This window comes from Panthera onca, chromosome E3 (assembly GCF_046562875.1).
Source record: "Panthera onca isolate mPanOnc1 chromosome E3, mPanOnc1 haplotype 2, whole genome shotgun sequence".
Classification (NCBI taxonomy): Eukaryota; Metazoa; Chordata; class Mammalia; order Carnivora; family Felidae; genus Panthera; species Panthera onca.
In genome coordinates, this window is record NC_138354.1 from 41,385,739 (window position 1) to 41,410,808 (window position 25,070).

At 66.0% G+C, this 25,070-nt stretch overlaps 4 protein-coding genes across 8 annotated transcripts; 3 read left to right on the forward strand and 1 right to left on the reverse strand.

Annotated features, from left to right (window-relative positions):
* The first annotated feature begins 1,557 nt into the window (after nt 1-1,557).
* On the forward strand, nt 1,558-3,812 carry GNG13 (G protein subunit gamma 13). Of its 2 annotated transcripts, none has more exons than XM_060648012.1 (3): nt 1,558-1,677; nt 3,321-3,452; nt 3,626-3,812. In XM_060648012.1, the coding sequence occupies exons 2-3, from the start codon at nt 3,355-3,357 to the stop codon at nt 3,729-3,731; spliced, it is 204 nt and encodes a 67-aa protein (XP_060503995.1). In that variant the 5' UTR covers nt 1,558-1,677; nt 3,321-3,354; the 3' UTR covers nt 3,732-3,812. The 2 variants fall into 2 exon arrangements, with proteins under 2 accessions (XP_060503995.1, XP_060503993.1); XM_060648010.2 differs by lacking the exon at nt 1,558-1,677 and adding an exon at nt 1,913-2,043.
* On the reverse strand, nt 3,780-12,141 carry CHTF18 (chromosome transmission fidelity factor 18). Of its 3 annotated transcripts, none has more exons than XM_060648009.3 (22): nt 11,984-12,141; nt 11,583-11,666; nt 11,351-11,501; nt 11,011-11,179; nt 10,497-10,589; nt 10,363-10,415; nt 10,089-10,233; nt 9,408-9,617; nt 8,792-8,889; nt 8,425-8,548; nt 8,190-8,341; nt 7,985-8,078; nt 7,583-7,681; nt 7,356-7,486; nt 6,997-7,168; nt 5,985-6,209; nt 5,753-5,902; nt 5,524-5,654; nt 4,710-4,854; nt 4,479-4,595; nt 4,151-4,208; nt 3,780-4,077 (listed from the first exon to the last, which is right to left on the reverse strand). In XM_060648009.3, the coding sequence occupies exons 1-22, from the start codon at nt 12,072-12,074 to the stop codon at nt 3,941-3,943; spliced, it is 2,829 nt and encodes a 942-aa protein (XP_060503992.2). In that variant the 5' UTR covers nt 12,075-12,141; the 3' UTR covers nt 3,780-3,940. The 3 variants fall into 3 exon arrangements, 2 of the variants coding, with proteins under 2 accessions (XP_060503992.2, XP_060503991.2); XM_060648008.3 differs by having other exon boundaries at nt 11,583-11,777; XR_009614719.3 differs by having other exon boundaries at nt 4,022-4,077; nt 4,710-4,883; nt 11,583-11,777.
* Nucleotides 12,142-12,331: 190 nt separating this feature from the next.
* RPUSD1 (RNA pseudouridine synthase domain containing 1) lies at nt 12,332-15,542 on the forward strand. Of its 2 annotated transcripts, XM_060648005.3 has the most exons (6): nt 12,463-12,577; nt 13,065-13,254; nt 13,353-13,476; nt 13,563-13,665; nt 13,847-13,948; nt 14,430-15,542. In XM_060648005.3, the coding sequence occupies exons 2-6, from the start codon at nt 13,073-13,075 to the stop codon at nt 14,825-14,827; spliced, it is 909 nt and encodes a 302-aa protein (XP_060503988.1). In that variant the 5' UTR covers nt 12,463-12,577; nt 13,065-13,072; the 3' UTR covers nt 14,828-15,542. The 2 variants fall into 2 exon arrangements, with proteins under 2 accessions (XP_060503990.1, XP_060503988.1); XM_060648007.3 differs by lacking the exon at nt 13,065-13,254 and having other exon boundaries at nt 12,332-12,577.
* Nucleotides 15,543-16,052: 510 nt separating this feature from the next.
* On the forward strand, nt 16,053-25,069 carry LOC132689724 (mesothelin-like protein). Its single transcript, XM_081791588.1, has 18 exons — nt 16,053-16,058; nt 17,410-17,511; nt 17,632-17,752; nt 18,188-18,250; nt 18,461-18,581; nt 19,552-19,682; nt 20,421-20,625; nt 20,782-20,908; nt 20,989-21,179; nt 21,507-21,597; nt 21,805-21,946; nt 22,304-22,497; nt 22,577-22,732; nt 22,800-22,927; nt 23,485-23,615; nt 23,695-23,789; nt 24,004-24,259; nt 24,671-25,069. Exons 1-18 carry the CDS (start codon nt 16,053-16,055, stop codon nt 24,934-24,936), a joined length of 2,526 nt encoding a protein of 841 aa, XP_081647714.1. The 3' UTR covers nt 24,937-25,069.
* Nucleotide 25,070: the final 1 nt, after the last annotated feature.

Consider the following 25,070-nt stretch of genomic DNA (forward strand, 5'->3'; position numbering starts at 1 on the left):
GTGACCACAGCGGACCCGGGTCACAGCAGGGCTTCCCCCAGTGGACTCTCCAGAAGCTGTCTGGTGCGGGTGCCCTGTTCTGTCTGTGCAGCCTGGAGAGAAGACATGACTGTGTGGCAGGATCTGTCCGGCCCGGGGGTCAGTCCAAACCTGGAACCAGTCCCGAGGGCCGACATAATGCCGTGCCCTTGGCTGCCCACCCCGTGTGAGCAGCACCACGGGCCACAGGAGAGCCCTGGGCAGCAGGAGCAAAATAGTATGCGGGGCCTCGCAGGCAGGTGAGCACAAATGGGCCTCAGCGGGGGGAGCAAGGCCAGCACTGCCGACCATCTGCCCTGGCAGGATGGCAGTGCCCTGGGATCTAAGCCCCCATCCCCCTAAATCCATAATAAAAATAATCCCGCATTTGCCTGATCTGCCCCAGTTCCAGAAGTGTCTCCTGATGTGTCATCGTGTTGATGCGTGACAGCAGTCCAGGGAGGCACAGCTGACCCCATTTCACAGAATTGCACCAGGGAGGGTTTGGGAGCCCAAGGGGGCAGGGGACACCCCATCCTGCCTTCTAGGTGAGGACACCTGACCGTTCATAGGCCCCCAGCCCAGAGCTCCTGCTAAGAGCCTGGTCCAGGCCTTTGCGAGGATCATGACTGGGAAGCTGGGCACTGCTGGTCCCTGCGGCTGCCGTTGCTGCCTGGGGGCCCCCCACCCAGGATGCAGCCTGGCGCCTGCGTCACTCAGTAGCCCCAGGGGCACAGTTCCCCTGGGAGCAGGACAGCAGGGCCTACCACACACACCCAGAGCATCACGGCTGAGGGGAATGTGGTCCCAGCCCCGACGGCACCTTCTGCCCTGAGGGGCAGAAGGCAGAGGGACTGTCTGCTTGGGCCCCATCGCGGGCCGGGTGAGGAGCCTGACAGAGAGGTGATGGGCCGCCTCCCTCCTCGGAGCCCCCAAAGCCACTCAGCCTGGGCTTGGGCACCCCCGAGCCAGACACCGCCTCCTGAGGCAGGACACTGCCAGGGCACCCCTGGGCCCACGAAGAGCAAGTCTGGCTGTCTCTGGCTTAGGGTAAACTGAAGTATGGACATACCTCCCCGCCCTCAGGGCAGCTATCCAGTCTACCCGCTGCTGGCCTGGGCATGGGGCACAGGCCCAGATGCCCTCAAGGGGACAGGCTCACTCCTGTGGGTGGCTCAGCTCCAGGGGAGGGCTGCCCACAGACCCTTCAGTTGGCACTGCTGAGACCTCAGAGAGGTACAGTGTCCTGGCCCTGTTACCCACACCTAGTCTATGATTCAGCCCATCAGGGGCACGGAGGGCTGGGGCACAATCTAATGGCTCTAAGTCTTTGGTGGCAGCACCACACGGCAGCCCAGGAGCCCACCCAGCCCTGTGGGAGACCACTGTCCAGGGCCAGAGCTGACCCACGTTGCCTACCCCTGCATCTCCCACCCCCAAGGGCTGGCAGGCAGACCACGTAGGGTCAGGCGCAGTCCCTGGAGGAGGAGGGGAGGCAACGGGGGCGGTGCCAGAGCCTGGCCCCCAGGTGGCAGGAGTGGGCGGGGCACCTGCCCAGGCTCTGCCCGCTTATGTGCCCGCTCACTCATTCACTTGGTCTTCGCTGTCACTCACCATCACTTGGTCCTTGTCACTTGGCCCTTGCTGGCACCGTCCAAGGTAGGTCTGATCAACTGGCCCCCTGTGCAGAGCAGGAAACCGAGGCCGGGAGGGATTCTGGGACTCGCCCAAATCCCACCAGGCTGACCTGGACCATCCTAACCCCCAGATGCCCCTGCCTGTTGGTCTTATGGCCGAGGGCAGCTGCCCTGCGTGTCCCAGCAGGCCCGACCCCACCAGTGGGGAGAACCCCCTCGGTCTTCGGGAGGGCGGGGCGGGGGCGGGGGCGGAGCGGCCGAAGGGGAGGGGAGCCGCGTCCTGCGCCGTGCGCGCCGCCCGCAGTGCCCGCCGAGCGCCGAGCGCCGTGGCCGGGGGCGTCGCGGGGCGCGCGGGACGGGCAGCCGGCTCCGGCGGCGCTGCGCGCAGGTAGGGCAAGCAGGGCAGGCGGCGGGGGCGGCGGGCAGGGCCGCCGCCCCCGCCCCCGCCGCGGAGAGCCCCCAACCACGTGGCTGTCCCGGCCAGGGGTGGGGATGCTGAACTTGGGGTCTCCGGGAGGGGAGCACCTGCATGCCCCCCATTGACTGGCCCCCCAAGAGGCAGACTCCCCTCCACCGGGGCTCTTATCCCTGGCTCCTGACTGACCCTCCCACGACGACTCCTAGTGCGGCTGTTCTGTCCCCAACCGACCAGGGCTGACCCCCCCCACCCCCACCCCCACAAGAGATCTTCCGGCCAGGAGTCCCCTCCACAGGCTGACGCAGACAGGGCCGCGCTCCTGTCAACCCCTGCCCACCCTCCCAAGGTCCAGGAAGCCTGGCTCTCAGCCTCAGTGATGGGAGCAGGGCCTGGGGCCCAGTGAGGGACTCCCTGGGCCCCTGGAGTGGGCTGAGGTGGGGGAGGAGGCAGGAAGCAACCTGCTCTGCCAGGCTGGTGCACGGCAGAAACTGGGCCAGATGGCTTGTGGAGGGTGCTGGGGGCAGCCCTGGGCCCAAAGAGGCTGCAGCCCCTCCCCAGTCCCAGACCTGCTGTGCAGCCTGGGATCCCAAGGTCCTCAGCACCTCCTCTCTGCAGCCTCTAGGCAGAGATGCAAATTGCAGCCAAATCTTCCTGGCTCTGGGATTAACTTCCTCTGGGTAGGCTTCCCCATGCAAAGCATTAGAAAGGAACTGGAAGGAAGCCAAGCAGGGCCCCACCCCTTACATGATGATGGTCTGGGTCACCCACTCTGCAACCAGGGTGGCAAGTGGGCCTGGGAGTCGGGAGGGCAGGCTTCTGGGAACCCACTTGTGCCGTGTGCCTGGCCCTGCTGTCGCCACAACATTGCCCCTTTCCTTCCCACCCAGGGACCGGGCCGTGGTAAGGCTTTGGTGGGGGTGGGAGGTAAGGGTGTGGAACTGAGTAAAAACTTTTCCCTGCGGCTAATTAGCCCCATGGGGGAGGGGCAGGCACATGGGGCCTCATTTGTGGGGCTTCAGCTCCAGGCCCTGCACCCTGTGGACCGTGTGGGTGCCTATGTGGACCTTGGGAAACCGGTGGTGAGGCCCCTGGGGACCTCCCAAGCCGCAGACTGGGTGTCACTGTACAAGGGTGGGCCTCCCTCCTTCCTTTGGGAGGGGGTGCCCTCAACCAGTGGGTAGGGCACATCTGGGGGTGACCGCCGGCTGGCGGGCCCCCTGGCTGTTGCTTCCTCTCGCGCCCTCCAGCCCCAGGCTGGCCACTTCCGAAGCTCCCGACGCCATGGAGGAGTGGGATGTGCCTCAGATGAAAAAAGAGGTAGAAAGCCTCAAGTACCAGCTGGCTTTCAAGAGGGAGATGTCGTCCAAGACCATCCCTGAGTAAGTCCCCAGGACCCCACGGAGCCCCGCCCACCCAGGGCTGCCGGCTCCCATCTGCATCTCATTTCCCTGCCCCGAGCGTTTTGCATGAGCCAGAACCACACCTCCACAGCCAGCCCTCGCCCTTGGGCACCCGCCTGCTCACCTCCCCCTCTCCACCCTGCCGCACACAGGCTCCTCAAGTGGATCGAGGATGGGATCCCCAAGGACCCGTTCCTGAACCCCGACCTGATGAAGAACAACCCGTGGGTGGAGAAGGGCAAGTGCGCCATCCTGTGAAGCACCCCCGCCCCGACTCTTGCCTCTTTGTAGGGAGAACACCTCGATAAAGGTGTGGCTTTTATAAAGACTCTTTGATGACGTCCGTGCTTTTGTACATTTTCTGATGGAGAAAAAGCAACAGCACAGCATCAAGCCTGGGCCCTGGGGCGTCTGGTGGGGGGGTTCCAGGGCACCCAGCACGGGTCGAGGTGTCCGGCGCAGGCCCGCTACAGCAGGTCCCGGATGTGCAGGCTGCGCCGCACGGCATTGGAGACGCCCTCCTTGAAGCGAAACCAGACGTCACTCCTGCCCACCGCTGTGCCTATGCGCCACTCGGTCGCATCTGTGTCCGGGGCCACATCTCCTGTGGAGGACGTGTGGTTGCTACTCTGCCTTGCTCCGGCCCCTCCCTCCCTCCCCTCCCTCCCGCCACACACCTGCATTCAGGGCTGGCGCTCTCTTGATGACCACGCGACCAAAGAAGTCTCTCTCGGGCTGAAGGAGGCGGGTTGGTCAGGGTCTCAGACTCCCTGCTGTGAGCAGAGGGCCCAGCGGCTGCGGGAGCAGACTCCCACCTCCCCTCCCAGTCTCCCTTCCCTTCAGCCCCTCAGAACCCGCATAGTGGCAGGAGGACACCGTGACCAGATCCAAACTGAGCCAAGTGGAACACCCTACGCTGAGCAGCAGGGAACCACTGGCAGGCCCCCCAGGGCTGAGCACCAGCCCCATCCCTACCCGCCTGCCCCCCACCCCCACCCCCTGCACCTGTTCCTCCAGGGCCGCTTTCTTCAGGATGCGCTCCAGCCGCTGCTCCTCGTGGCTGCGTGAGGCGGGTGGCTGTGTCCCTTTCTCCCCAGCAACCCCCTGGGGACCCTCCTCTGCCTGCAAAAACAGGTGGCGAAGGCTGACTGCGCAGGGCCACTCCAGGAACAAGGTCCCTTCCAACAGCCCTGCCCTCCTAGGCCTGGCTCTGGCCCGAAGCCTGGGCAGGCTTACCTGGTGGCTGTCCCCAGCCCGGGCCAAGGCCTCTGCCCGCCGCATCTTCTCCATTTCAATCTCGTGGGCGATGAGCTGCTTGGCCTGGTAGGTGAGGGGCTTGCGGGCCGGCAGCTCAGGAAAGCGGCAGACCTCCTCCACATTCCTGCTCTCAGAGTTGGCACAGAGATGTACCTGGTCAGCAGAGACAGGCAGGGGCCACCTGCCACACCAGCCCCAGATGCCAGAATGTAAGAGCTGCAGGGTGGGCCCGGTCCTGGCAACACAATGCCTGAGCCCCACAGCAAGAGAAGATTACCTGCCCCAAACCTCAGTTTCCCCGACTACACGTGGGCACAAGAAGGGAACCCCTCCAGGGCCACAGGATGAAGAAATGAGACAAGGCAAGGCCTGGTCTCAAGTCTGGGGCTGAGTGCTTGGAACGGTCACCACTACTGCTTCCCTGTGACTGTGACAGAGGGAGACGTGCGGCTGGTGCCTCACTGGGTAGCAGGGCCCCGGGGACTATCTCGGGATGGGGAAGCCGAGCCCTGGGGAGCTCAAGGGCCCTCTGCGGGACACTGAGGCAGCGAGAGCCTCCGCAGTAAACCTCAGACCCCAGCGCTGTGCCTGACCTGGAACACCACGCCTCACGATCACATCTGGGCAAAGGCTAAGCAGGAACCGAGCCCCTGCCGCTCCCCCACAGACGGCAACACCAACACACGCGTCGCCGAGACCACGCTTTCAGATTCCCGGCCCAGAGACCGCCACAGCACTTGGAGCCCAGCTTCCTGCCCCCGGCACCCCCGCCCCAGGTGCCGCACAGACTCACGGCTCTAGCCTGTAGACATAGTGCCCGTCGGGCATGCGCTCCTGGCGGTAGGTTAGGCTGTAGGCAAGCATGGTTCCCACAAGGCCGGCCAGCTGCTGTTTCTCACGAGTGCTGTACAGCTGTGTGCTCACCTGGGGACAGGGGGCAGGGGCAAGGGCACGGACGCTGAGCACGGCCAGGGGCCCTCCCCTGTGGGCAGTCGCAACCCCGCCCTGGCTGAGGCACTCACAGGGCGCAGCTTGGGCGCCAGGATGTCCAGAAGCAGGCAGAGGACATCCAGGACGAGGGCCTGAGGTGCAGCTCGGCTGCGGGTAGCGGGCGTCAGGCCCGACACCAGCGTCTGGATGAGGTTCTGTGTCCTGCTTGTCCGGTTCTGGGCCTGGGGCAGAGAGTGAATGGGGCCTGGGTAACCCGGCGTCTCTGGGCCGGCCCCGAGCCCCGGGCTGGGTGCAGGGGCACACCTCCTGCTGGCTGCTGGGGAAGGCGATCCTCGGCACGTGGCTGGAGGCGAAGAGCAGGTGGAAGGCTGCCGGCAGGAAGGGCAGGTAGCGCAGCAACCGGAAGCTCTGGCCGTGGTGGGCGGCCCGGCTCAGCAGGTCGTCAAAGGCCAGCCAGTCGAGCGCCGCGCACACGGCACCCAGGCTGGAGTCCCGAAGCCGCAGGCGCAGGAAGTTGTCAAACAGGCCCTGGGGGTGAGCAGGTGGGTGGGCCCCGAACCCCTCCAGCCGCGGCCCCCAGCCCACTGTGTAAACACCACCCAACGGGAACCTCCACCTCCCACCGCCCTGCCAAATGCAGGGCCTCGGGACATCTGCAAACACCAGCAAGGGCCCGCCCCAAAACCCCAAAGACAGACCCAAGAAGGCCCAGCCTGCCACCCCGGTGTTCTGACCAAATCCCCGACAGACGCACAAAAGAACCCGACCTCCTCCCTAAAGGAAGTTCCGTCGGTCAGAATCAAGGGCATAGAAAAAGCCCCACTCTCGTTCCTTTCAAGAGTCGTCTCCTTGGGCTACGGCACGGCCCCTCCCCGTAACGGTTTCCAGATTTACGGATCACCCAATAATCCAAAGCTGCTTAGTCAGGGAGGCAGCTTAGGCCAGGCTTCCCGGGGGTGGGGGGCACCTGTGCCACCCGCCCAAACCGGAACTCCACTCTGCCCGCTCCGCCCCACCCAGATGGATCCCGACCAGCAAATGGAGTGACCCCACCGCGCACCCGGCCCACCTCCCCACCCTGCCAGCCCACACGGGGCGTCCCCTCCTGGCACCAGCTAGTCCCTCCACCCAGGCCCCTGTCCATTTGCTGTCATCTCTGAGAGATCTCCCCGATGCCCCATGTCCACCACCCCTCGCGCCTATCCTGTTTCCCTGACACCATCTGAGGTGTCTCCCACCCGCTGTCTGGGGACAGACACGCAGCCAGGTACTGAGCCACTGGGAGCCCCCAAAAACGTCCCAAGAGCATCATTACCTGGACCACCTTCTCATGCTCGCCTGCAGACGCAGCCACGTGCAGGATGTGGTAGAACCGCTGGGAAGTCGCGGTCAAAGGCACCTCGGCAGGACGGGGCCCCAGACCCGTGGGCCCATCGCCAAGCAGGAGCGTGTGTGGGATCAGGGCCAGGTTCTGGCCCCAGCGTTGCCTGCAGAGGGGTGCCGAGGCTGGAACGGAGCCGCGCCTCTTTATCGCTCTCAGTGGCACCTTGCCACCCAAAGCGGCCTGAGGGTCTGCTCTACTGGTCCTTAACGGGATGGCGGGGAGGCCAAGTGCCCCCAGGGCCTGGGCAGCATTCGGTCTCTGCTGGAGGCAGGGCTGGCCGGCCTGCTTACCTCTGCGCCCGGGGCAGCTGGAAGACCTCCTGCCACACGGAGAAGAGCCCCTTGCGCTGGTCCTTGAGACCCACGCGAGTGGTCTGCACGACCTGCACGCTCAGTTGCCGCCGGCCCCGCCCGTGCAGGAACTGGACACAGGGTGTGCGGGGCAGTGAGAGGCGGCTGAGCCCTGCCTCCCCCAGCCGCAGCCCCTGCCCCACCTGCCCACCTGCCCACCTGCCCACCTGCAGGGTGTTGACGCAGGCGCGGATGTCGTTGTCCGTCTTCTCGCAGAGAGCCGCCAGCGCACCCGGGTCGGCCTGCATGCCCCGCCGCAGGGAGATCTGCAGGGAGGCGGGAGGGTGGGCGCTCTCCCCCCCAGAAACCCACCCCAAGGCCGCCTCTTCCCGAGAACACAGGTGAACGCAGGGGAACAACAGCTACAGACTCTGGGGCCCGGCCTCGCTCTGTGCTCGAACCATCTACTGCCAGAGGGCAAACTGGTCCAGTCACCCCCATGCCCAGGGGTCAGCTAGGGGATGGGGCCTGGATGCGAGAGGGGACCAGGACAGGCGCGGCGTCCCCCCACCCCATAGCTGGCCATATGGCCCCCCGGTTGCGTATTCCCCACCACGGCCCTCACCCACCTCTTGTAGCCGCTGCACGAGCCTGGAAGACAGTGTGGGCGGAAAGTGGAGAAGAAAGGCCTGCTGCCTCAGCTGCCGCAAGGAGGGCACAAACCTGTAGGGGGCAGACACGGGCACACACCCGCCCCCAAGGGCAAAGGCGGGGGGGGGGGGGGGGGGGGGTGGTGCGGCACCCTCCAGGGGCCCTCTGCTCTCCCCCACTCACTGGTCATTGCAAATGCATATGATGGGCCTCATCAGGAGTCCCCCCTCAGCCCGGCGTCGCCGTCCCCCACTTGTGGGAACAGCCGGACCCCCAGACTCTGCTTCTTGCGGGCCCTTGCGATCCAGGATGCTCAGAAGAACGTTGACAGCGGCCTGGGATATGGGCGGAGGACACGGTGAGCCCTAGCCCGTCGCCGGCCCACCTGCCCACCCACTGGGGCGCCCAGGAGGCCCACCACAGGGGCCCCGTCGATCTCATCGATGACCAGACAGTTGGGTTTCCCGCCAGCACCCAGCACCGACTCCATCTGCGTGGCCGCCTCGATGCACGTGCGGAAGGCCTCAGGGCTGCGGTCGTCACTGGAACCAGTGAGGCCAGAGGTGGGGCCATCAGGGGAGCGATCGGGGTCGCTGGCAGCACAGGCTCCCAGGACTGGGCCACCAGGCCTACAGCTAGAGGCTACCCTGTGACAGGACCACCCCGCGTCCCAGCGAGTCCAGCCAAAGCACGAACTCCACCGCCCAAGACCCCGGGACCAAGCCCCACCTGTGGCCCACCACGGTTTCGGGGGAGTCAGAACAGACCGGAGGCCTGGCACGTACCTCGCATTCAACTCCACCACGCAGTAACCAGCTTGCCGCGCAATCACGTGAGCCAGGGTGGTCTTGCCCAGCCCCGGGGGGCCACACAGCAGCGCCACCTGCGGCGGAGACAGGCCGGATGAAGACAGGCCACCACCCGTACCGCCGCGGAGCCCCCGCCCCACCCCCGAGGCTGAAACTCCCGTCCCGTGAGGCTCACTCCTAAGGGATGTGCCCCAAGCCCACCGTGGCGAGCACACAAGCACAGACCACACTCGGCGCGCTTGGCTTCCCGCCTACCGCTTCAGAGTCGGAGACAGCGCCGCCCGAGACCAGCAGTGAGGAGATCGGACAAGGACACAGACGCTGCTAGTGCAACTGACCCCCAGAAACCACCCGCCGTCGCCGTGAGCATCCTGGAAAGGTACGCGGTCCTCCGAAAGGCAGACTTCGGCCGGGTCTTTAAAGCACGCTCAAATTCCAACTCACGGCGCCGACGTTCCGTGCCAACAGCCTGGCGCTATGACGCCCTCAGCCACGGAGACAGAGGCCCCCAGAGGCCGCAAGGGCGCTGGCCACCCGGAGAGCACAGCCCCCGGGCTCAGAGACGTGTGTGACACGGCCAGGTGGGGCTCACCTTCTGCCGGGGCCGCCGGCTCGGGTCCAGGTCAGCCTCCAGCATATCCTCTAGCACCTGCTCGTGGCTTTTCCATTTGCCGGAGGTCGTGGCCTCCTTGCCACCGCGGGCCAGCTCTAGACCGGGTCTGGGCCTCCTCGCAGGCCTCTCTCGGCCGAACACCACCAGGTCCCACAGCTTCAGCCACTTGAGGAGGCAGCGGTTAGTGAACTGCGGGACGGGAAGCGTGGCCTGGAGGAACCGCCAGCGCCAAGGACTCCCCGTGCCCGCCCTTCACGTCAGCCTGCGGTCCCAAGCCCCGAGAGACACACGGGAATGTGGAAGCTAAGGAACAGGTCACCCTGCCGGTGAGTGACAGAGCGAGGCACACACCAGGACCTCCATCCCTACCACCTAACTCCCTCAGGAGACCCCACTGTCCCGTGTGTTCCAGCATCAGCTGCCGGGACAGTGGGGAAGGAAACAGGCTGCAGGCAGGGGGAGCCCTGGACCCCCAGCCCAGGTCGCAGGGGACCTCCAGAACGCCAGCCCCATGCTGGCCTCAGCTTCCCCACATACAGCTCCAAAGCGCAAATCCAAACCCTCTCCGCCCTCCCAAGGTCCTTCAAGCTGACAAGAGCAACTCTGGGGCAACAAAGAAATCAGTCACGCTTGAACGGGAACAAGAGAGCGAGGTCTCACGTCATCGCTAAGAAGCTCCGTGTAGCACCGGGGTGCGAACTCATCCACCCAGAGGCAGTGCTGGGAGTCGTCTCGGCTGTCAGCCAGCTCTTCCTCAGGGGCCCCCGAAGTCTGGACCTCCTCTCCCACCTCCTCAGAGCTGAGGCTGGAGAACATCATGCCCTGAGCTGCCAGGTGAGTAGAGGGACTGCACACCCCCCGCCGACTACAGGCTGGAGATCAGCAGTCCAAGAGCCGGTAAGGGTCCCAGGGCTGGAAGGGCCCACCGTGTCACCTGCGAAGCGTGTCTGAGAGCTGACGGGCCTCCTCAAGCAGTTGCTGCCTCCGCTGTGCAAACAGCAGAGACGGGATCAGCATGTCTCCAGCATGCAGTCACCCCAGAGCTACCCTTCTCCTGACAAATCCCACCTCACTGTCGACCTGCTCCTTCAGGGACGCGAAGGACACACCCAACAGGTCCAGCTGGCCACGGCCTCGCCACCAGATATCAAGGAAAGGGTTCTGCATGGAAACGAAGACACCATTTGTCATCTCTCAGAACACAATCACCCACAGACCCTCTCTCGTCAGTGCTCAAGGACCCAGGTGGCGTTTTCTACTGACAACAGACCAACGCAAGGACAAACCGCATCTCCAAACAAAAATCCTAAAGAGAAAATGCACTGGGATGGAGATAGCTTTAAAAAAAAAAGTAAAGGTTAAAACATCAGAGAAAGGGAAAAGAGACACCACAGGAAGGGGACAGTGAAACAGGCCCTCACAGGTGGATGACCGCAGGTCACATGAACTTCCTGAGGGGTCCCCAGGGTCTGAGGATTGATATGATGTCTAGGACCCTTTCCTGGACAGCACCGAGCCCGCCAACCCTACAGGAAGGCTGTTGCCAGCCTCTCACCCCCACTTGTGGCCACACAACACTCACCTGCACCCCTGTGCCCACGGGGTCACCCCGCAGCACCAGAAAAGCCCGGCAGCCACCAGTGGAGGTCACACTGACATAGTCCTCCAGGACAGGGGGCCGCCTCAGGACAGGATTTCGAGCTGCTGGAGAGGCCTGAAGGGGACCCACATCAGCACCAGCATCCAAGGGCCTAGGAAGGGACAGATGCTGACCTGGGGACACTCACCTCCTGTGACCATGGCAGGAGAAACTCAGATCCACTCTTGACTATACATTCCTCCCACACACACTCAGCCCCAAGCCTCCCAAAACCTGGGACCCTCCCAAAATCCCTGGGGCATCTGTGCCCCGAGCCACACACCCTTTGCCCCACAGTTCAGGGGGGATCTCCGGACTCGGTGGGGGGGTGATGTCCCCAGCAGGTGAGTCAGGAAGGGGCGGCTCTTCCATTTGCTCAGGTCTGAAGTTCAGCTTCTTCACGACTTCCAGCCTGAGCCGTTTGACCCTGGGGGCTGGGGAGAAAGTCGAAAGTTTCAGAAGCTCTTGCCAAGCCTCACACCCCACCCGTATGCCTTGGGGCTCTGAGGACATACTGGGGGGCAAGGCCCCGTCCCTGGGGTCATGATCGGCCAGCTGCCTCTTCCTGGCACTGCCTTTGTGGTTCCCTGGAGGTCCGTCTGGAGAGCAATGAGTGGCACCGTCCCCTCCAGCAACGGCCTCCTCGAATGTCAGCCGGGACCGACACACTGCGGGCCAGGGACCCCTGGAAGGCGACGGGGTGGCTGTCCCTGCCGGGAGAGAAGGTTGACAGCAGCGGCGCCAGGTCAGCCTGTACAGGCAACAGCTCCCGCGGCCTGGGGCGCTGGAGGGCCCTTCTCGCTCCGATACGCCCCCGCCTGAGCTCGCTCCAGCCTCCGGGTCCCCCGCCGCCTCCCCTCCTCCGACCAGCCCTCCAGGACTAGGGGGACGAGGCCGAGGCGGGGCCCACGCCCACCTTCCAGTTCGGCCAACACCTCGAGCTCGGCCGCAAACTGGCTGTAGAAGTCGTCCTGGCCGCCCCCCAGCTCGCGCTCGGGGTCTCCCATGGCGCCCGCTCACGCTGCACCAACCCGTCGCTCCGAACCTCCCGCGCGGCCGCCGGTGCTGCGCGCCGTTCCCGCCCCTCGCGTCCCGGCGCCGCCAATCAATGGCCGGCGTGCCCGGCGGCTCTCGCCATTGGCCACCGGGAGGAGCGGGGCGGAGGCGGGGCCGCGCGCGCAGGCCGGGCGGGGCCGAGCCAGCGCCGTGGCCTCGGGCGCTCACCATTGGCCGGCACGCCCGCCCGTCTGCGACGAGGGCGGGGAGAGCGCCGGGCTGAGCAGACGCGCCGGAGTCGAAGCGGAGGTCTTGGGCGCTCACCATTGGCCCGCACGGCCGCCCGTCCGGGGCGTGCGCGGGGCGTGGGCGGGGCGTGGGCAGGGCTGCGCGCTCCGGTAGGTCCCGTGAGGCGCGGCTGCGGGGTCGCTGGGCCGCCAGGTGCGGGGACGTGGTGCTGGAGCCGGCGCCCGGCAGCTGCCTCGCGGGCCGGGGCGGCGCGGCTAAGCTGCAGGTCGGTCCGATGTAGGGGCGGGGCAGGCTGCGGGAAGGGCTCCCAGAACCCGTAGGCCGGTGCCCATCAGACGCGGGGGTCGGGGGCTGCCGGGGAGGATTGTATCTGCTTCGGGGCGGGGGATGAGGGCGGAGATGGCCGCCCTCGCTGGGCGCCACGGCCGCCAGGGTGGGGGGGGGGGGGGGCCCGGCAGCTCCTCTCTTGGCCCCTCCCCTCTCGGCAAGCGGCTCCTGTCGCGCGTTGGAGGACTGCCCCGGAGGGGTCCGCGGGGGTGGGCTGAGGCGCGAGACTGCTTCTTCCGGACTCTGCGTTTGGGTCGGACAACCCCACAGTCAGAGCTGAGAAGTGAGAGTAGAAAGGGATCTAGTGCGTGCGGACGCCGCGTCAGTAGCTTCACGCCGGGGACCCTGGAGAACAGGGATGTACACGCCAATTGCGCAGGACGCTGACGTGCGCTGTACTTCCCGTGGACCCCCGTGCGTTGCAGGCGCCAGCATGGAAGCAGGCCCAGTAGAGAGCCTGTCGGTGGTGTACCAGAGCCAGGATTTCCTGGTGGTGAACAAGCACTGGGACCTGCGCATCGACAGTAGGATGTGGCGTGAGACCCCCACCCTCCAGAAGCAGCTGCGCCTCCGCTTCCCGGAGTTAGCGGACCCTGACACCTACTATGGGTTCAGGTGTGCAGAGGCCAGGCACTGGTGGCCCCCAGCGGCCTCTGCGGGAGGGAAGTGGCCACCCCCAGTCTAGCCACCCCTGATCCGCTGCCCCATGCCAGGTTCTGCCACCAGTTGGACTTCTCCACCAGCGGGGCCCTCTGTGTGGCCTTGAACAAGGCTGCAGCGGGCAGCGCTTACAAGTGCTTCAAGGAGCGCCGTGTCACCAAGGCTTACTTGGCTCTGGTAAGGCCTGACCAATCTCCGAGGCAGGGGGTTCCCCAGAAGTGGTGGGTGGCCGCGAGGGCAGCTCGTGACCCTCTGCCTGGCAGGTACGGGGACATGTCCAGGAGAGCCGGATGACCATCAACTATGCCATCGGCAGGAACAGCACAGAGGGTCGGGCTCACACCATGTGCATCGAGGGTACACAGGGTACGCGGGCCAGGGGAGTGGGGTCTGTCAGGGGGGCATCCCTGGGGACCAGTGGGAGGGGGAGGGTCATCCAGTGAGAAGCCTGAGCAGGCAGGGCCCGTGGAGACAGGTGAGCTGGGCTGGAGTGGATCGGGCCCTAGGCTGGTCCAGCCAACTTCACGCCCTGTTCTCCTCTTCACAGGCTGTGAGAACCCAAAGCCAAGTGTCACCGAGCTGGTGGTCTTGGAACATGGGCTGTACGCGGGCGACCCCGTCTCCAAAGTGCTGTTGCAGCCCCTCACGGGTACGTCTGGGGGCGGGGACCAGGAAGCTGTCCAGGCCCCTTTGCTGTCTGTTAACGATGTCCCTCGCGCCCCTGGCGTGGTCGATGTCTGGCACCCACGTCTCTTCACACAAGGTGCTGCAGTGTCCCTTCTGTTACGCGTGAGATGAAACGGTGGCACAGGGGCAGAGTGGCCTGCCTGAGGCCGTTCCGCTATCTCAGCCCCACACGGGGTCTTGCTCCTGGACGTGAGGGCCTCTGGAAGGCCGGCAGGAGTTCTCCAGCGTGCCTGGTCCTGACCCTCCCGGCAGCGACTCTTGGAGTCGACCGCTTCTCTAAATCCCGATGTTCTCGTTTGTACCAGGAAACAGAGAGGTCTGCCGTTTTCAGGGGTTTCGTGGGGCTTCCAGACAGCGACAGGACAGGGCTGGGGCGATGTGGGGGGAGGGGAGGGGCACGGGATGCCCTCCCCACCCTACCTGTTCCCTCGGCACCCCCACAGGCCGGACGCACCAACTGCGCGTGCACTGCAGCGCCCTCAGTCACCCCGTCGTGGGGGACCTGACCTACGGGCAGGCGTCAGGCCGGGAAGACCAGCCCTTCCGCATGATGCTGCACGCGTTTTACCTGCGCATCCCCACCCACACCGAGTGTGTGGAGGCCTGCACGCCAGATCCCTTCGTGCCCACACTCGATGCCTGCTGGAGCCCCCACACCCTGGTGCGGTCACTGGACCAGCTCGTCCAGGTCCTGAGGGCTGCTCCCGACCCTGAGCCTGCGGAAGGGAGCCCCGGACCTTGCCGCGCTCCCACACCCTCCACCAGGCCCCCCGAGACAGAGGCACAGCGGGCGTCGTGCCTGCAGTGGCTGTCAGAGTGGACACTGGAACCTGACAACTAAGGGCACCACGGTGGGTGGGAGCGCCGGCTGGGACCACTAGGGGTGGGGGCTTCAGGGGAGAACCCTAGGCCCGTCCCAAGTCGGGGGTGTCCCTGTGTGCGGCGCCCCTGCGGACAGGGACGGAATCCCCAGGCTGTGGCAGCTAGACCTGGAGAGGGGCCGCAAGGCCAGCAGGGGGAGCCAGGCCGCCACGATTCTGGAGGATGAGGCCTTCCTCCGAGCCCCCTCTCCCCCAGGGGAAACCAAGGCCTGCCTTCCTGGCTCCAAAGCTTCATCCCTCGCGGCTTGTTTTTGTAAATTTGCTCAAGGTCTCCCTGCAAGAGGCAGAGGCAAGAGCTGAGCCAGCCTCGAGTTGGGTCCCTCCGGGGCCCCCAGCCGGGGCCTCAGAGCACCTGGTCCTCACCGTTCTCAGAGGTCCTGTGTTGGTCAGCCTAGCCGGGCTGGGCCTCCCCTCTTGCAGACCCTGACCCATCCTGCCCGTGATACTGCCTTGTGCCTTTGCTTCTACCAGACTCTGCCCGTGGGCCCCCTCCTACCCAGATGGCTTGTGGGGAGGGTCTGAGCCACGCCTCTCGACCCTCTCACAATGCCTAGGCAGCCAGCAGTCCCGGATTTGGGCTTGGGAGTGAGGACGACCAGCCCCCATCCCCGGTAACAGCCCCGTCAGCCTACTTGCAGCTGAGCGTCAGGGACTCAATAAATACTCAGTGACTGACCCCGTGAGCGATCGTGAATCTGTCCGACGTGGGGGACTTGGGGGTCCCGGATCCCTGCCCTCTTCCCTGCATGGGGCAGACCTCTGCCCTAGGCCCCCCCAGCAGGACCCAGGATGGACCTCATGGTCCCGGCCGCTGACCTGTCCTCCCCCACCGTGCAGTGAGCACCCCACAGCCCTGGTGTGAGGGCCGGGCTCTGGGTAGAGGACCGAAACTGGGTCAGTCCTGTTCCTGGAGATCCCCATTTCTGGCCAAAAACATTGCAGCATGCATCTGTTCTCACCGGTTCTTCCTAGAGCTGTGGTCTCCACATCCGCCTTAGGGCCCTTCACCGTCTCAGAGGGCCAGCCAGTCTCCAGGGTCGGGGAGAGCAGGAGGCAGGTGTGACCAGCCGCAGGACACTTGTCTGGACACACTGGCCTGGGGGGGCCCAAGGGCTGGGCCTACAGAGCCAACAACAGAGAAGTCAGAGGGCTGGGTATACCTCGTAGTCCCCAAGGTAGGAAGGCATGACGGTAAGGCCCACAGGAGTAGGCACCGTTCTAGGGAACGTTCTCCGTGTGCTGCTGCTCCCCGTAAAAGATCTCCTTGGTGCCTTGAATCCCCCCGGGATCCAGAAAGCCACCCACAGGCCAGGTCTGGACCTTGCTTCCTACGGGTAGGCTGGGAGGTTGTCTCCCACCACCCTGTGGGCCTCTAGGCTGAGACTGCAGAGGCCAGACACAGGCGCACACGGCCCGTCTGTGCCCCCCCCCCCCCGCCCCGGCCATGGGTGGGCAGAGCTGGAGGGTGTGGGGATCGTGCAGGTGCCTCTGGGCAAGGGGGAAAAGGAGAGCTTCCTTAGCAAGAGTGGCAGGACAGGCACTGCTGGTGGGGCCAGAGCATGGGCAGGTCCCCACTGGGGAGCTGCGTGTGCTGGTGGGGCCCAGCCCCCAGCCATGCGGAAGGGCAGCTGGACTTCGGTGAGGCCTGTCCACAGCAGGGGAGGGGGGAGCTGTCTTCAGCCGGTCCCTCTAGCTGTTGGCGCCTTAGGCCCTGGGTCAACACGCCTGCTTGGCGGTGAGCCTGGCTCTCTGGGCACGTGTGGCTCTCCTTGTGGTGCTGATGACAGTAGTTCGGTGGCTGACCCAGCACCATGGGGTTCCAGGCCCCCGTATCCCCCGGGCCCTGCCCCCCTTAGCTGGGGATAAGCTTCCACGGCACCTCCCACTCTACCTCAGGGGACCCATCCTGGGCCCCAGAGCGTGTGCACCACAACTCTTTGCCATTGAGGACACCTGTCTGCTGCCTTCATCCCCTCCCCGCCTCACAGCATGCACACTTACTGACACACACGCTCACGGGGCAGAAAGTGCCGCATGCGTCGCTGAACCCCGGTGCCACACTGGATCCACGTGTGCCTGACGTCCCTGTGGGGAACACATCTATCATTCGCATAGTTGTGGCCGCCCCCAGGCACACGCGTGTGCACAAGGACAGCAGCACACACGACAGCTGCAGACACGCACGTGTACGAATACACACGTGACCCCCAGGGCACAGACACATTCCCCAGTGGGCAGGGGTGTGCGTTGGGCGGCTGCCAACCGTGAGCTCAGTCTGTCGCTCCGCCGGGGCCGGAGGGCAGGTGTCTGCTGTGCTCAAGTTCCCCCGGGGCGGACACGGCACCGTCACCTGGCACAGCCCTGGTCTCTCCCCTGCACATCTGCCAGGTAGGCATCGCTGCAGGACTGGGTGGCCAGGCAGGCAGGGTGTCAGGCGAGGCATGGAGCCGAGCAGGGACACAGGTGCCCACCCCCTGCACCAGCCCTGTGCCCCAGGGCTCAGCTGCAGGGTCTGACACACTCGGTGGGCTGGGGTCCCTAGTGGCTGGAGCACCCGTCACCTGGCTTATACCCCCCTGCATTGGACAGCCACCCCGGGGCGCGGGAGCAGCCTCCCTCTACAGCAGAAGGTCTCCGAGCCCAGGTGAGAAGTGACGGCTGGGGCAGGGCCACCCGAACCTCAGGGCGCAGGCTGGGAGTCAGTGTCGTCGTGGCTCTGGGTGGGGAGCTGAGCCCCTCTGAGCTAACGTTTTGCTCCCTGCAGAGGACAGTAACACCCTGGGTGGAGCGGAATCTAGAAGCCCACAAGCGCCAACACCCTCAGGACCTCCATCTGCAGGCTGGCCAGGGCTGTTCCGGGGCTGTGGTGGGGGTTGTGGCCGGAGGCAAGGTCTGGCTGGGCCTCCAGGTCTCCCTGGAGGAGAAGAGAGCTTTCTAGGCCACCCAGGTGTGGGCACAGGTTAGGGAACCCCTGAAGCTTCAACCCCCAGCTCCCAGCGTGCGGAGGACTTACTGGGACCACCGCCCCTGCCCTGCAGCTGTGTGGAGATCTGTTTATCGGAGACAACAGAGCCTGCAGGTGCCATGAGCCCTGACCTGCGATAAGGAAGGCCCCGGGGTTAGGGCCGGCCCCCTTCTGCCGCTCCCTTTGGTTCCGCAGAGCTATTGTTTGTGGGGCTGTTACCCTCCCCAAAGACAGACACACTTGTGGGGCAGCCATCCTGTGTGACCCCAGACTGCAATGCCCTCTCCGTGCCCGGGCTGAGGAGGGCAGGGGACGGTGATGGCGTGGGCCTCATCACGTCCTATCTCCTCTCCAGCGTGTCCCGAACCCACCGCCCGTGACCCCACACCTTCCTGCACAGCCATGGGCCTAAAAGCAGGTGAGACTGCCCCCCCTCACAAAGGGCACCGTGGACCCTCCGGGGGTGGTTCCCACGGCCGGCTCCTCTCAGGTGGCAGGACCATCTGTGGTCATAGGGACACAGGGAGCCCTGGGCAGACCCTTGACGGATGCCCCCACCAGGCAGGCGCAGCCGTGCCGCGGGGGGGGGGGGGGGGGCGTCAGCCACTCATGGCCCGTTCTGTTCCAGGTGCCCAGGTGAGCCCAGGCCTCGCCCTCCTCGTGTGGCTCACCGCCCACTGCTCTTGTCCCCAGGCCCAGGGCTTCTCCCAGGAAGGGCTGGATGCCAGCAGGGCTGACCTGTGGGCCAGGTGAGTGCCAGCCCCTCCTGCAGTTCCAACCTACAGGTCACATCCTGGCAGCTGACCCCTGGCAGGCGGGGGGGGGTGGGGGGGGTGGGGGGGGCGGGGGGGGTGCGGCTCCAGGGGCTGCACCTGATGGCCCGGGTGAGGCTGAGGCAGGGCTGCCCCAGCACTCACCGACCTTGCCCCAAGGTGGCCCAGATCACCCAGTGTCCTGCATCATGTCCCAACCACACCAGAGTAGCCAAGAGTGGGTCCCCCAGGCTGTCGCAGCTGGGGCCGGGGCCGCTGAACCCCTCACCTCTCACACTGCTCTCCCGGCCAGAGTCCTCTCGGCTTTCTTCCCCTGCCCCGAGGCTTGGCTGCTCTCTCAGGTCCTAAACAGAGACTCGGTAATTCCCAAGCACTGTTCAGAGGGCTCATGCGTGGGCTCAGCCACCCTTCCCTTCCCTGGGAGTCAGAGACCTCTCGTGGACCATCAATCACTGACCAATCAGTGTGCTGATTAGGCAGGGCTGGAGACCCAGGCTGAAGTCCCGTGAGACGCCCTCCCCACGCACGGATTTTAGTAGACGCACAGCCTGCGGAGCACTCAGCTAGGAACCAGCCTGGCCGTGGTGACACCGCAGATGCCCGGACCACATCTGCTCCAAACACTCAGCCGTTGCTGGGGCCGGGGAGCTCACTCGAGCTCGGAGCCCCCTGGGACCGGGCCTCGGGCGGGAGCACAGACCCAGAGTCCGGGCCGGGGCCATACTGAAGCCCTGCTCATCGCCTGGAGTCTGGGGCCAACTACGTGCCACAGGGGCACAAGTGCGTGCCGAGCGGAGCAGCGGTCTTGCCTGCACCCAGGCGCCACCAGCCACCCTTCCTGTGTCTCAGCCCCTGGGTGTTGGGGAGCTGACCTCTCTCCTGTGCACTGCAGTCCGGGCTACACCCCCCCCCCCCCCACCTCACCGCCTGCCTCCTTTCTGCCCAGTGCCAACGCCTCCCTCCTGCACAGCTTCTGGTGCCAGCCGGCCAGCCAGCTGCCCCGGGACCAGCTCTCCGCTCTCATCAGGGCGATGGCGACTCGCCGGGTCCTCCTCAGAGCCTGGCAGGTGAATGGCTGTGGCGGATGGGCACAGGCTGGGGTGCTGAGGGCAGGGGTGTCCCCAGCGCAAGACACGGGCCAGCGGGGGGCTTGCGGGCCCGGGTGGGGGCGAGCCCACGGTGGGGGAGAGAAGGGGGGAGCACTGGGGCCCTGCGGGAGACACCGCCAGCGTCACCACCGCCTGAGGGGTGTCGTTTCAGTAGACCCCGACGCGACAGGGGGTCTGGCCCTCCAGAGGTTGGGCTTTCCCTCCCCTGAGTGATTCTCTGCTGCTGCCCACTTTGGATCATTTCTAGGGCCTTCTCTGCCAATTACCTGCAGACCCCCTGCCTTCTGTTCTTGTGTTCGGGTGAGGGCTTATCCGCCAGGCCTGCGCTGGCCGCTTCCTCCCTCCATCTGTCATGCAGCGTCCCCCTTTGGGACGGGTTCTGGGCCCGGGGCAGATCCCCCAGCCTGCTGGCCTCTCCCCGCGACCCACCACTGATCCAAGCATTGCCCATCCCTGAGTTTAAAGAAACTGAAAGAAGAAAAGCTACCATTTCGTGTCTTTGTAACATTGGTATGAAGTTAGTACCGAACCTAGAACGACCTCCAAGTGAGTCAAGCAACACAAGAAATCCAGGCAGGCGGCCCTGAGATAAATGCCTCTGAGTCACAGTAGCGCAGGGGGGCCCAGGGTGGGGAGGACTCTCGGGCTGGCCTTGACACATCCCGAGAGCGGCTGAGACGGGAAGACGACGTGATGTCCAGGTGAGGCGGGGTCCAGGCAGGCAGGGAAGGGGCCACCCTGAGGGGGAGGGTAACGTGGCAGAGAGAAGGGGGCCGGGGGAGCCCCGGGCTGGGCGAGCGAGTGACCCATCACCGCCCTGCCCAGCTCAGCTGCCTGGCCAACCTGGCCGCGCTGCACGGCCTCCAGGACGACTTTGAGCTCCACCCGCCAGACCTGCTGCTTTTCTACAAGTGAGTGCCCGCTCCCGGCCCGAAACCTGGGCGGCACAGGCTGAGCGTGCCTCCTTTGGAGTCCCGGGGACCCCAGCTCCCCAGGGATATCCGGGCCACCCCAGAGCATGATTGGCCGGTCCCCACCCTCCCGACAGCCCCCCAACCCTCCCACAGCCTGACGCAGGTGAGGGAAGCCGACTGCCGGGCCTTCACCCACCGTGCCGCCCAGGGGGACACGGAGCTGCTGGCCAACCTGCCGGACCAGAGGGCCGCCCTGCAGCGTGTGGCCTTGGCCTGCCTGGTAGGCACCGCGGGCGGGCCCCGGGCGGGCCGGGTGGACCGGAAGCGGGGCCAGGCTCACGCTGACCTGCCATCCCGTAGGGAGGACCCCGCCTGCGGCTCAGCGCCTCTGACCTGCTGCTCCTCGGGGTCCTGGTGTGCGACATGGACGCGTCCAGCATCGTGGCCGCGGACCCCCGTGTGCTGCAGAATCTGCAGCGCTGCCGTCGGCTGACCGCCCCCCAGCAAGCCGCCCTCAACGCGCTGCTGGCCAGTGGGGAGACCACGCTTGGGTAGGCAGGGCCGGAACTCTCTGCCCAGGCCTCCCCCTCCGGAGGAGACCGCCAGTGTGTACCGCTCTGCTGACCTTCGACCTCTCGCCCCGGCTCACAGCCCCACTGACCCCGCAGCCTGGGACACACCGGCTTAGGGGTGCTGCCCCCACCCTCCGAACCCCACGGCCCCCTGCCCCCACACCCGGAGTGGGAGAGTCTCTCCTGAGCAGGGTGTCCCCCGCAGGGCAGGCCCCAGAAAGTGGGTGCTCGGAGAGAGGCAGGCAGCCTCCAGGCCCCGGGGCTGTGCTCCCGACTCTGACACAGTGCCCCCTTCCCACATGCCAGGCCTCCGGGTTCCTGGAACCTAGAGGGGCTGCAGGCTCTGGGACCCCTGGCCACCTACATCAGCTCCAGCCTGTGGATGCAGGTGCAGCAGGTAGGGTGCTCTGGAGTGGGGGGTTGTCCAGCTGGCTGTGGACAAGGGGAGGGGCGTCCGGCCGGCCTTCCACCAGCCACTCCGCTGGGGACTGGTGTCCCCAGTCCCTCCCTGCCCCAGGGTTTCCATCCATGGGGCGGCAGGGGGAACCAGGGGCCCCTGCCAGCCCCTCGTCAGGGTATGGAGTCTGTATGCCCGCTCTGCCAGGCTGTGGGCCTGGACTTCTTCGGCAGCACGGTGGCCACGTACCGAGCTGGGCGGCTCAGCCAGCAGGACGCCAGGCGCTTCGTCACTGGCTTTCTGAAGGCCAAGGCTGAGTCGGTGTCCTCTCGGCCCAAGCGGGGCACAGGTCAGTGTGGCCACTGTGGCCCGGGGATGCTCTGTCTCCTCCGCTTTGGGCTCCTAACCCTAGGGCGGGCTCACCCAACATGTGGCATGCTGGCCTGGGCGTGGCCTAGGGGTCTGCTTCCAGCCGGGGGGGCGCAGGGGGTGGGGGGCGTCGGGGTTGGTTAGAGCCCGGTGGAGCTGAACTGTAAGGTCGGGCCTGGGTTGGGAGTCGAGGTCAAACTCAGTCTGGTCTGGGCACAGTTTTCTTGGCTAGAGGTCAAGCTTGGGGAGAGAGTCAAGGGCAGGCCACATTTAGGAGCGAGGTGGGTGGGGCCCCAGGTCAGCACAGGTCAGCTCCAAACCCCCAACCCACCCCCAGCCACAGGGAGACCCTGCCTCCGCGGGGACATCACGGCGGCCACGCTGCGCGACGACCTCTTTCTGGTGCGCTATGACTGCGTGCAGCTGGAGGCCTGCCTGGGGAGCCGCGTGCTCGAAGCCAACCTGGACCCCCTGCTGCAGCACCCGCTGCCGGCCGAGTGCCAGCGCGTCGTCAAGGCCAAGCTGGCTCGGGTGCGCCGCGGGCCAGCTTCGGGGAAGAGGTGGGCGGGCGCCGGGCGGTGTGGCCTGACCCCCCCCACCTCCACCCCAGGTCTACCCGCGCGGGGTCCCCGAGGAGCAGCTGCCGCTCATCGCCTCGCTGGTCTACCTCTACTCCCGCTCCGAGATCGGCCAGTGGAACGTCACGTCCAGAGACACCGTCGTGGCCCTGCTGGCCTCAGATGTGGCCCTGGAGAACCAGACTGAGGTGAGGGCGGTGCGGGGGGGCATGGGGGTGGGGGGCGCCGACCCCGCTGACTCGGCCGCGCCTCCAGGCTGTGCTACAGAAGTACCTGGACCACAACGGCACCCTCACCGGCGCCCTGCTCGTGGCCATCGGGGGCTCCCGCCTCTGCTGGATGAGTGCCAGGCAGATCCAGGCCATCAGGCCCTCGGAGTTCCGGTGAGCCGGCCCAGTGACCCCCCCGCTCACCGCCCCTCAGCCAAGGAGAGGGTGGGGCTCGGCCAGGCCACCTGAGGCTGTTAGTTTTCTACGGCTGCACAACAGAGTGCCATTAACCCAGCCGTTTGAGACCTCTCGCTGTCTGGAGACCGGAAGTCTGAGATCAAGGCGTCACAGGACCAGCCCCAGCAGGGACGTTCCTGCTTCTGGGGCTGCCCAAACCCCTTGGCCTTCCCGGGCTGGCAGACGCCTCGCCCCGGCCTCGGCCTCCATGGTCACGCGGCCTCGCACTCTGTCTGCGTACAGATCTCCTTCTTGCATCCAGTTGTTAGACCTTGGGCCACGCTAATTCAGCGTGGGGTCATGTTAGAATAGACCTACAGATAGCGACCACAACTCCGTTTTCAAACAAGACCACCTTCTGAGGCTGGGGCAGGTGCGAGTTTGGGGAGGGACGCTATTAGGCACAGTACAGAGGGCAAGAGGAAAGCTGTGGAGGGGAGCGGCCAGGAGCGTGAGGGGCTCCCGGCCTGCCCAGCAGCCTCCTCCTCCCCCAGGCTGGCCGGGGCCCTGGATATCTCCTCCTGCCCTCAGAGCCGGAAAGACGTGCTCTACGCCAAGGCCCGAGAGGCTTTCGGCAGCACCAGGACCACGGCTGCCTATTACCGCTTCATGCGTCCTTACCTTGGTGAGACCCTGCCCTGTGTGCAGCAGCCCGTCCCCAGAAGCCCGCCGCCCCTCTCCCCTCACCACTGCCCGGCCCCCAGGAGGTGCCCCCGTGGAGGAGCTGCGGCATCTGGTCCAGGCGAACGTCTCCATGGACATCGACACGTTCACCAATCTGAACCCCCATGTGCTGCAGGTGAGCCCTGGGGGCTGCCCGCCCAGGGCAGGCCCAAGAGCCCCAAAGTCAGAGGGATGCAGACCGCGTGAACCCCAGCTCACTGCTGCCCGGCCTCACCCCTGTGCTCACTCCTCAGTCAAGCACTGCCCTGCCAGGTCTGCCCTTGGCCCCAAAGCTGGCCTCTGCGGGACCCTCCGGCCCTCCCCCCACGGCCCCCTCCCTTCCCTCGCAGAGCCTGAGTGTCGGCAATGTGACGACACTGCTGGGCCAGAACGTGGGGGACCTACAGAAGGCACGGAGTCACCCGACCATCAGCTCTTGGCTGCGCAGCCTCAACAGGTCGGCCCTTGGCGAGCTGGGCCTAGACTCGGACCCTGCCGGCCTCAGCGGCCCAGGCCGCTCCACCACCGTCACCCCCAACACCGCGCCCCGGGGGCCCTACCCAGCCCCCACGTCAGGCCTTCCCAGGCACAGCGCCCCCGCCTCCGGTATGCTCCCAACCCGCCCTCGCCTCTGGTGGGCCTTCCCCACTCGGCCCGGTCGGTCTGCCCAGCGCCTCTGTGGACCCCCAACCTCACACTCTGTCGGCCACTCTTTCTGTTTGTCTCCCTGGGTGGCATCTAGGTGACACCGGCCTCACTCTTCACTGGCGACTGAGTTATTGGAGGACAAAATCCCCTCCTCCAAAACCTGCTGAGTGCCAGAAAGTGGGGGGGGGGGGGGGGGGGGGAGATGTGCCATCCCTGCCCAGGGCCCAGGACAGCAGCCTACATGGCCTTCCCCAGCTGCAGGGACGGTGTGAGCCTTGAGGGGGTGCCCAGGCCCGGGAGGCGGCGGGACAGCCCGGGGGCGGCTCCCAGCTGGGACTGATGGGTGCTCCCTCCATGTTCTGCCTACAGGCAGCCCACCAGCCCATCTGGGGTACCTGCCACTCTCTGTGGCCCTGCCCTCTGGCCTCCTGTGGCTGCTGTACTGGGGCACCCCAGGGCTCAGCCAGGACTGCTCCTGGGACACCCGCACTATGGCCTCTGAAGACGGCGCCGCCCCAGCACCACGAGCAGGGAAACGGGGACGGGTAGCTGGAGTCCACCACGTCCGGCGTTCTAGGGGCCCGCAGGGCTGGTCCCCACCCACATCCAGCTCCCAGGACACGGAGCTGGAATGAGGATCTGGGCCCACCCCGAGGCTAGCCCTGAAGAGTTGACGGAGATGCTGTCCCAGCCCTCTGGTCTCCCTCAGATGCTGCTGGGGAGGGGGCGTCACTGAGGGATTCGAATAAAAGACAAGGTGACTTTCCAG

What these genes read in the sequence shown, in the direction of transcription:
- RPUSD1 (XM_060648005.3), top strand. Translation starts at nt 13,073, where the DNA reads ATGGAAGCAGGCCCAGTAGAGAGCCTGTCGGTGGTGTACCAGAGCCAG. An exon ending in CCAAGGCTTACTTGGCTCTG is followed by an intron (nt 13,477 to 13,562) that starts GTAAGGCCTGAC and finishes TCTGCCTGGCAG; the next exon opens with GTACGGGGACATGTCCAGGA. An exon ending in GTGCATCGAGGGTACACAGG is followed by an intron (nt 13,666 to 13,846) that starts GTACGCGGGCCA and finishes TCCTCTTCACAG; the next exon opens with GCTGTGAGAACCCAAAGCCA.
- CHTF18 (XM_060648008.3), bottom strand. Translation starts at nt 12,074, where the DNA reads ATGGGAGACCCCGAGCGCGAGCTGGGGGGCGGCCAGGACGACTTCTAC. An exon ending in ATATGCATTTGCAATGACCA is followed by an intron (nt 8,079 to 8,189) that starts GTGAGTGGGGGA and finishes TGCCCCCTACAG; the next exon opens with GTTTGTGCCCTCCTTGCGGC. An exon ending in TCCCCAGCAGCCAGCAGGAG is followed by an intron (nt 5,903 to 5,984) that starts GTGTGCCCCTGC and finishes TCTCTGCCCCAG; the next exon opens with GCCCAGAACCGGACAAGCAG.
- GNG13 (XM_060648012.1), top strand. Translation starts at nt 3,355, where the DNA reads ATGGAGGAGTGGGATGTGCCTCAGATGAAAAAAGAGGTAGAAAGCCTC. An exon ending in TCGTCCAAGACCATCCCTGA is followed by an intron (nt 3,453 to 3,625) that starts GTAAGTCCCCAG and finishes TGCCGCACACAG; the next exon opens with GCTCCTCAAGTGGATCGAGG.
- LOC132689724 (XM_081791588.1), top strand. An exon ending in GGTGGGGGTTGTGGCCGGAG is followed by an intron (nt 17,753 to 18,187) that starts GCAAGGTCTGGC and finishes TCTCCTCTCCAG; the next exon opens with CGTGTCCCGAACCCACCGCC. An exon ending in CCCTGGAGAACCAGACTGAG is followed by an intron (nt 22,733 to 22,799) that starts GTGAGGGCGGTG and finishes CCGCGCCTCCAG; the next exon opens with GCTGTGCTACAGAAGTACCT.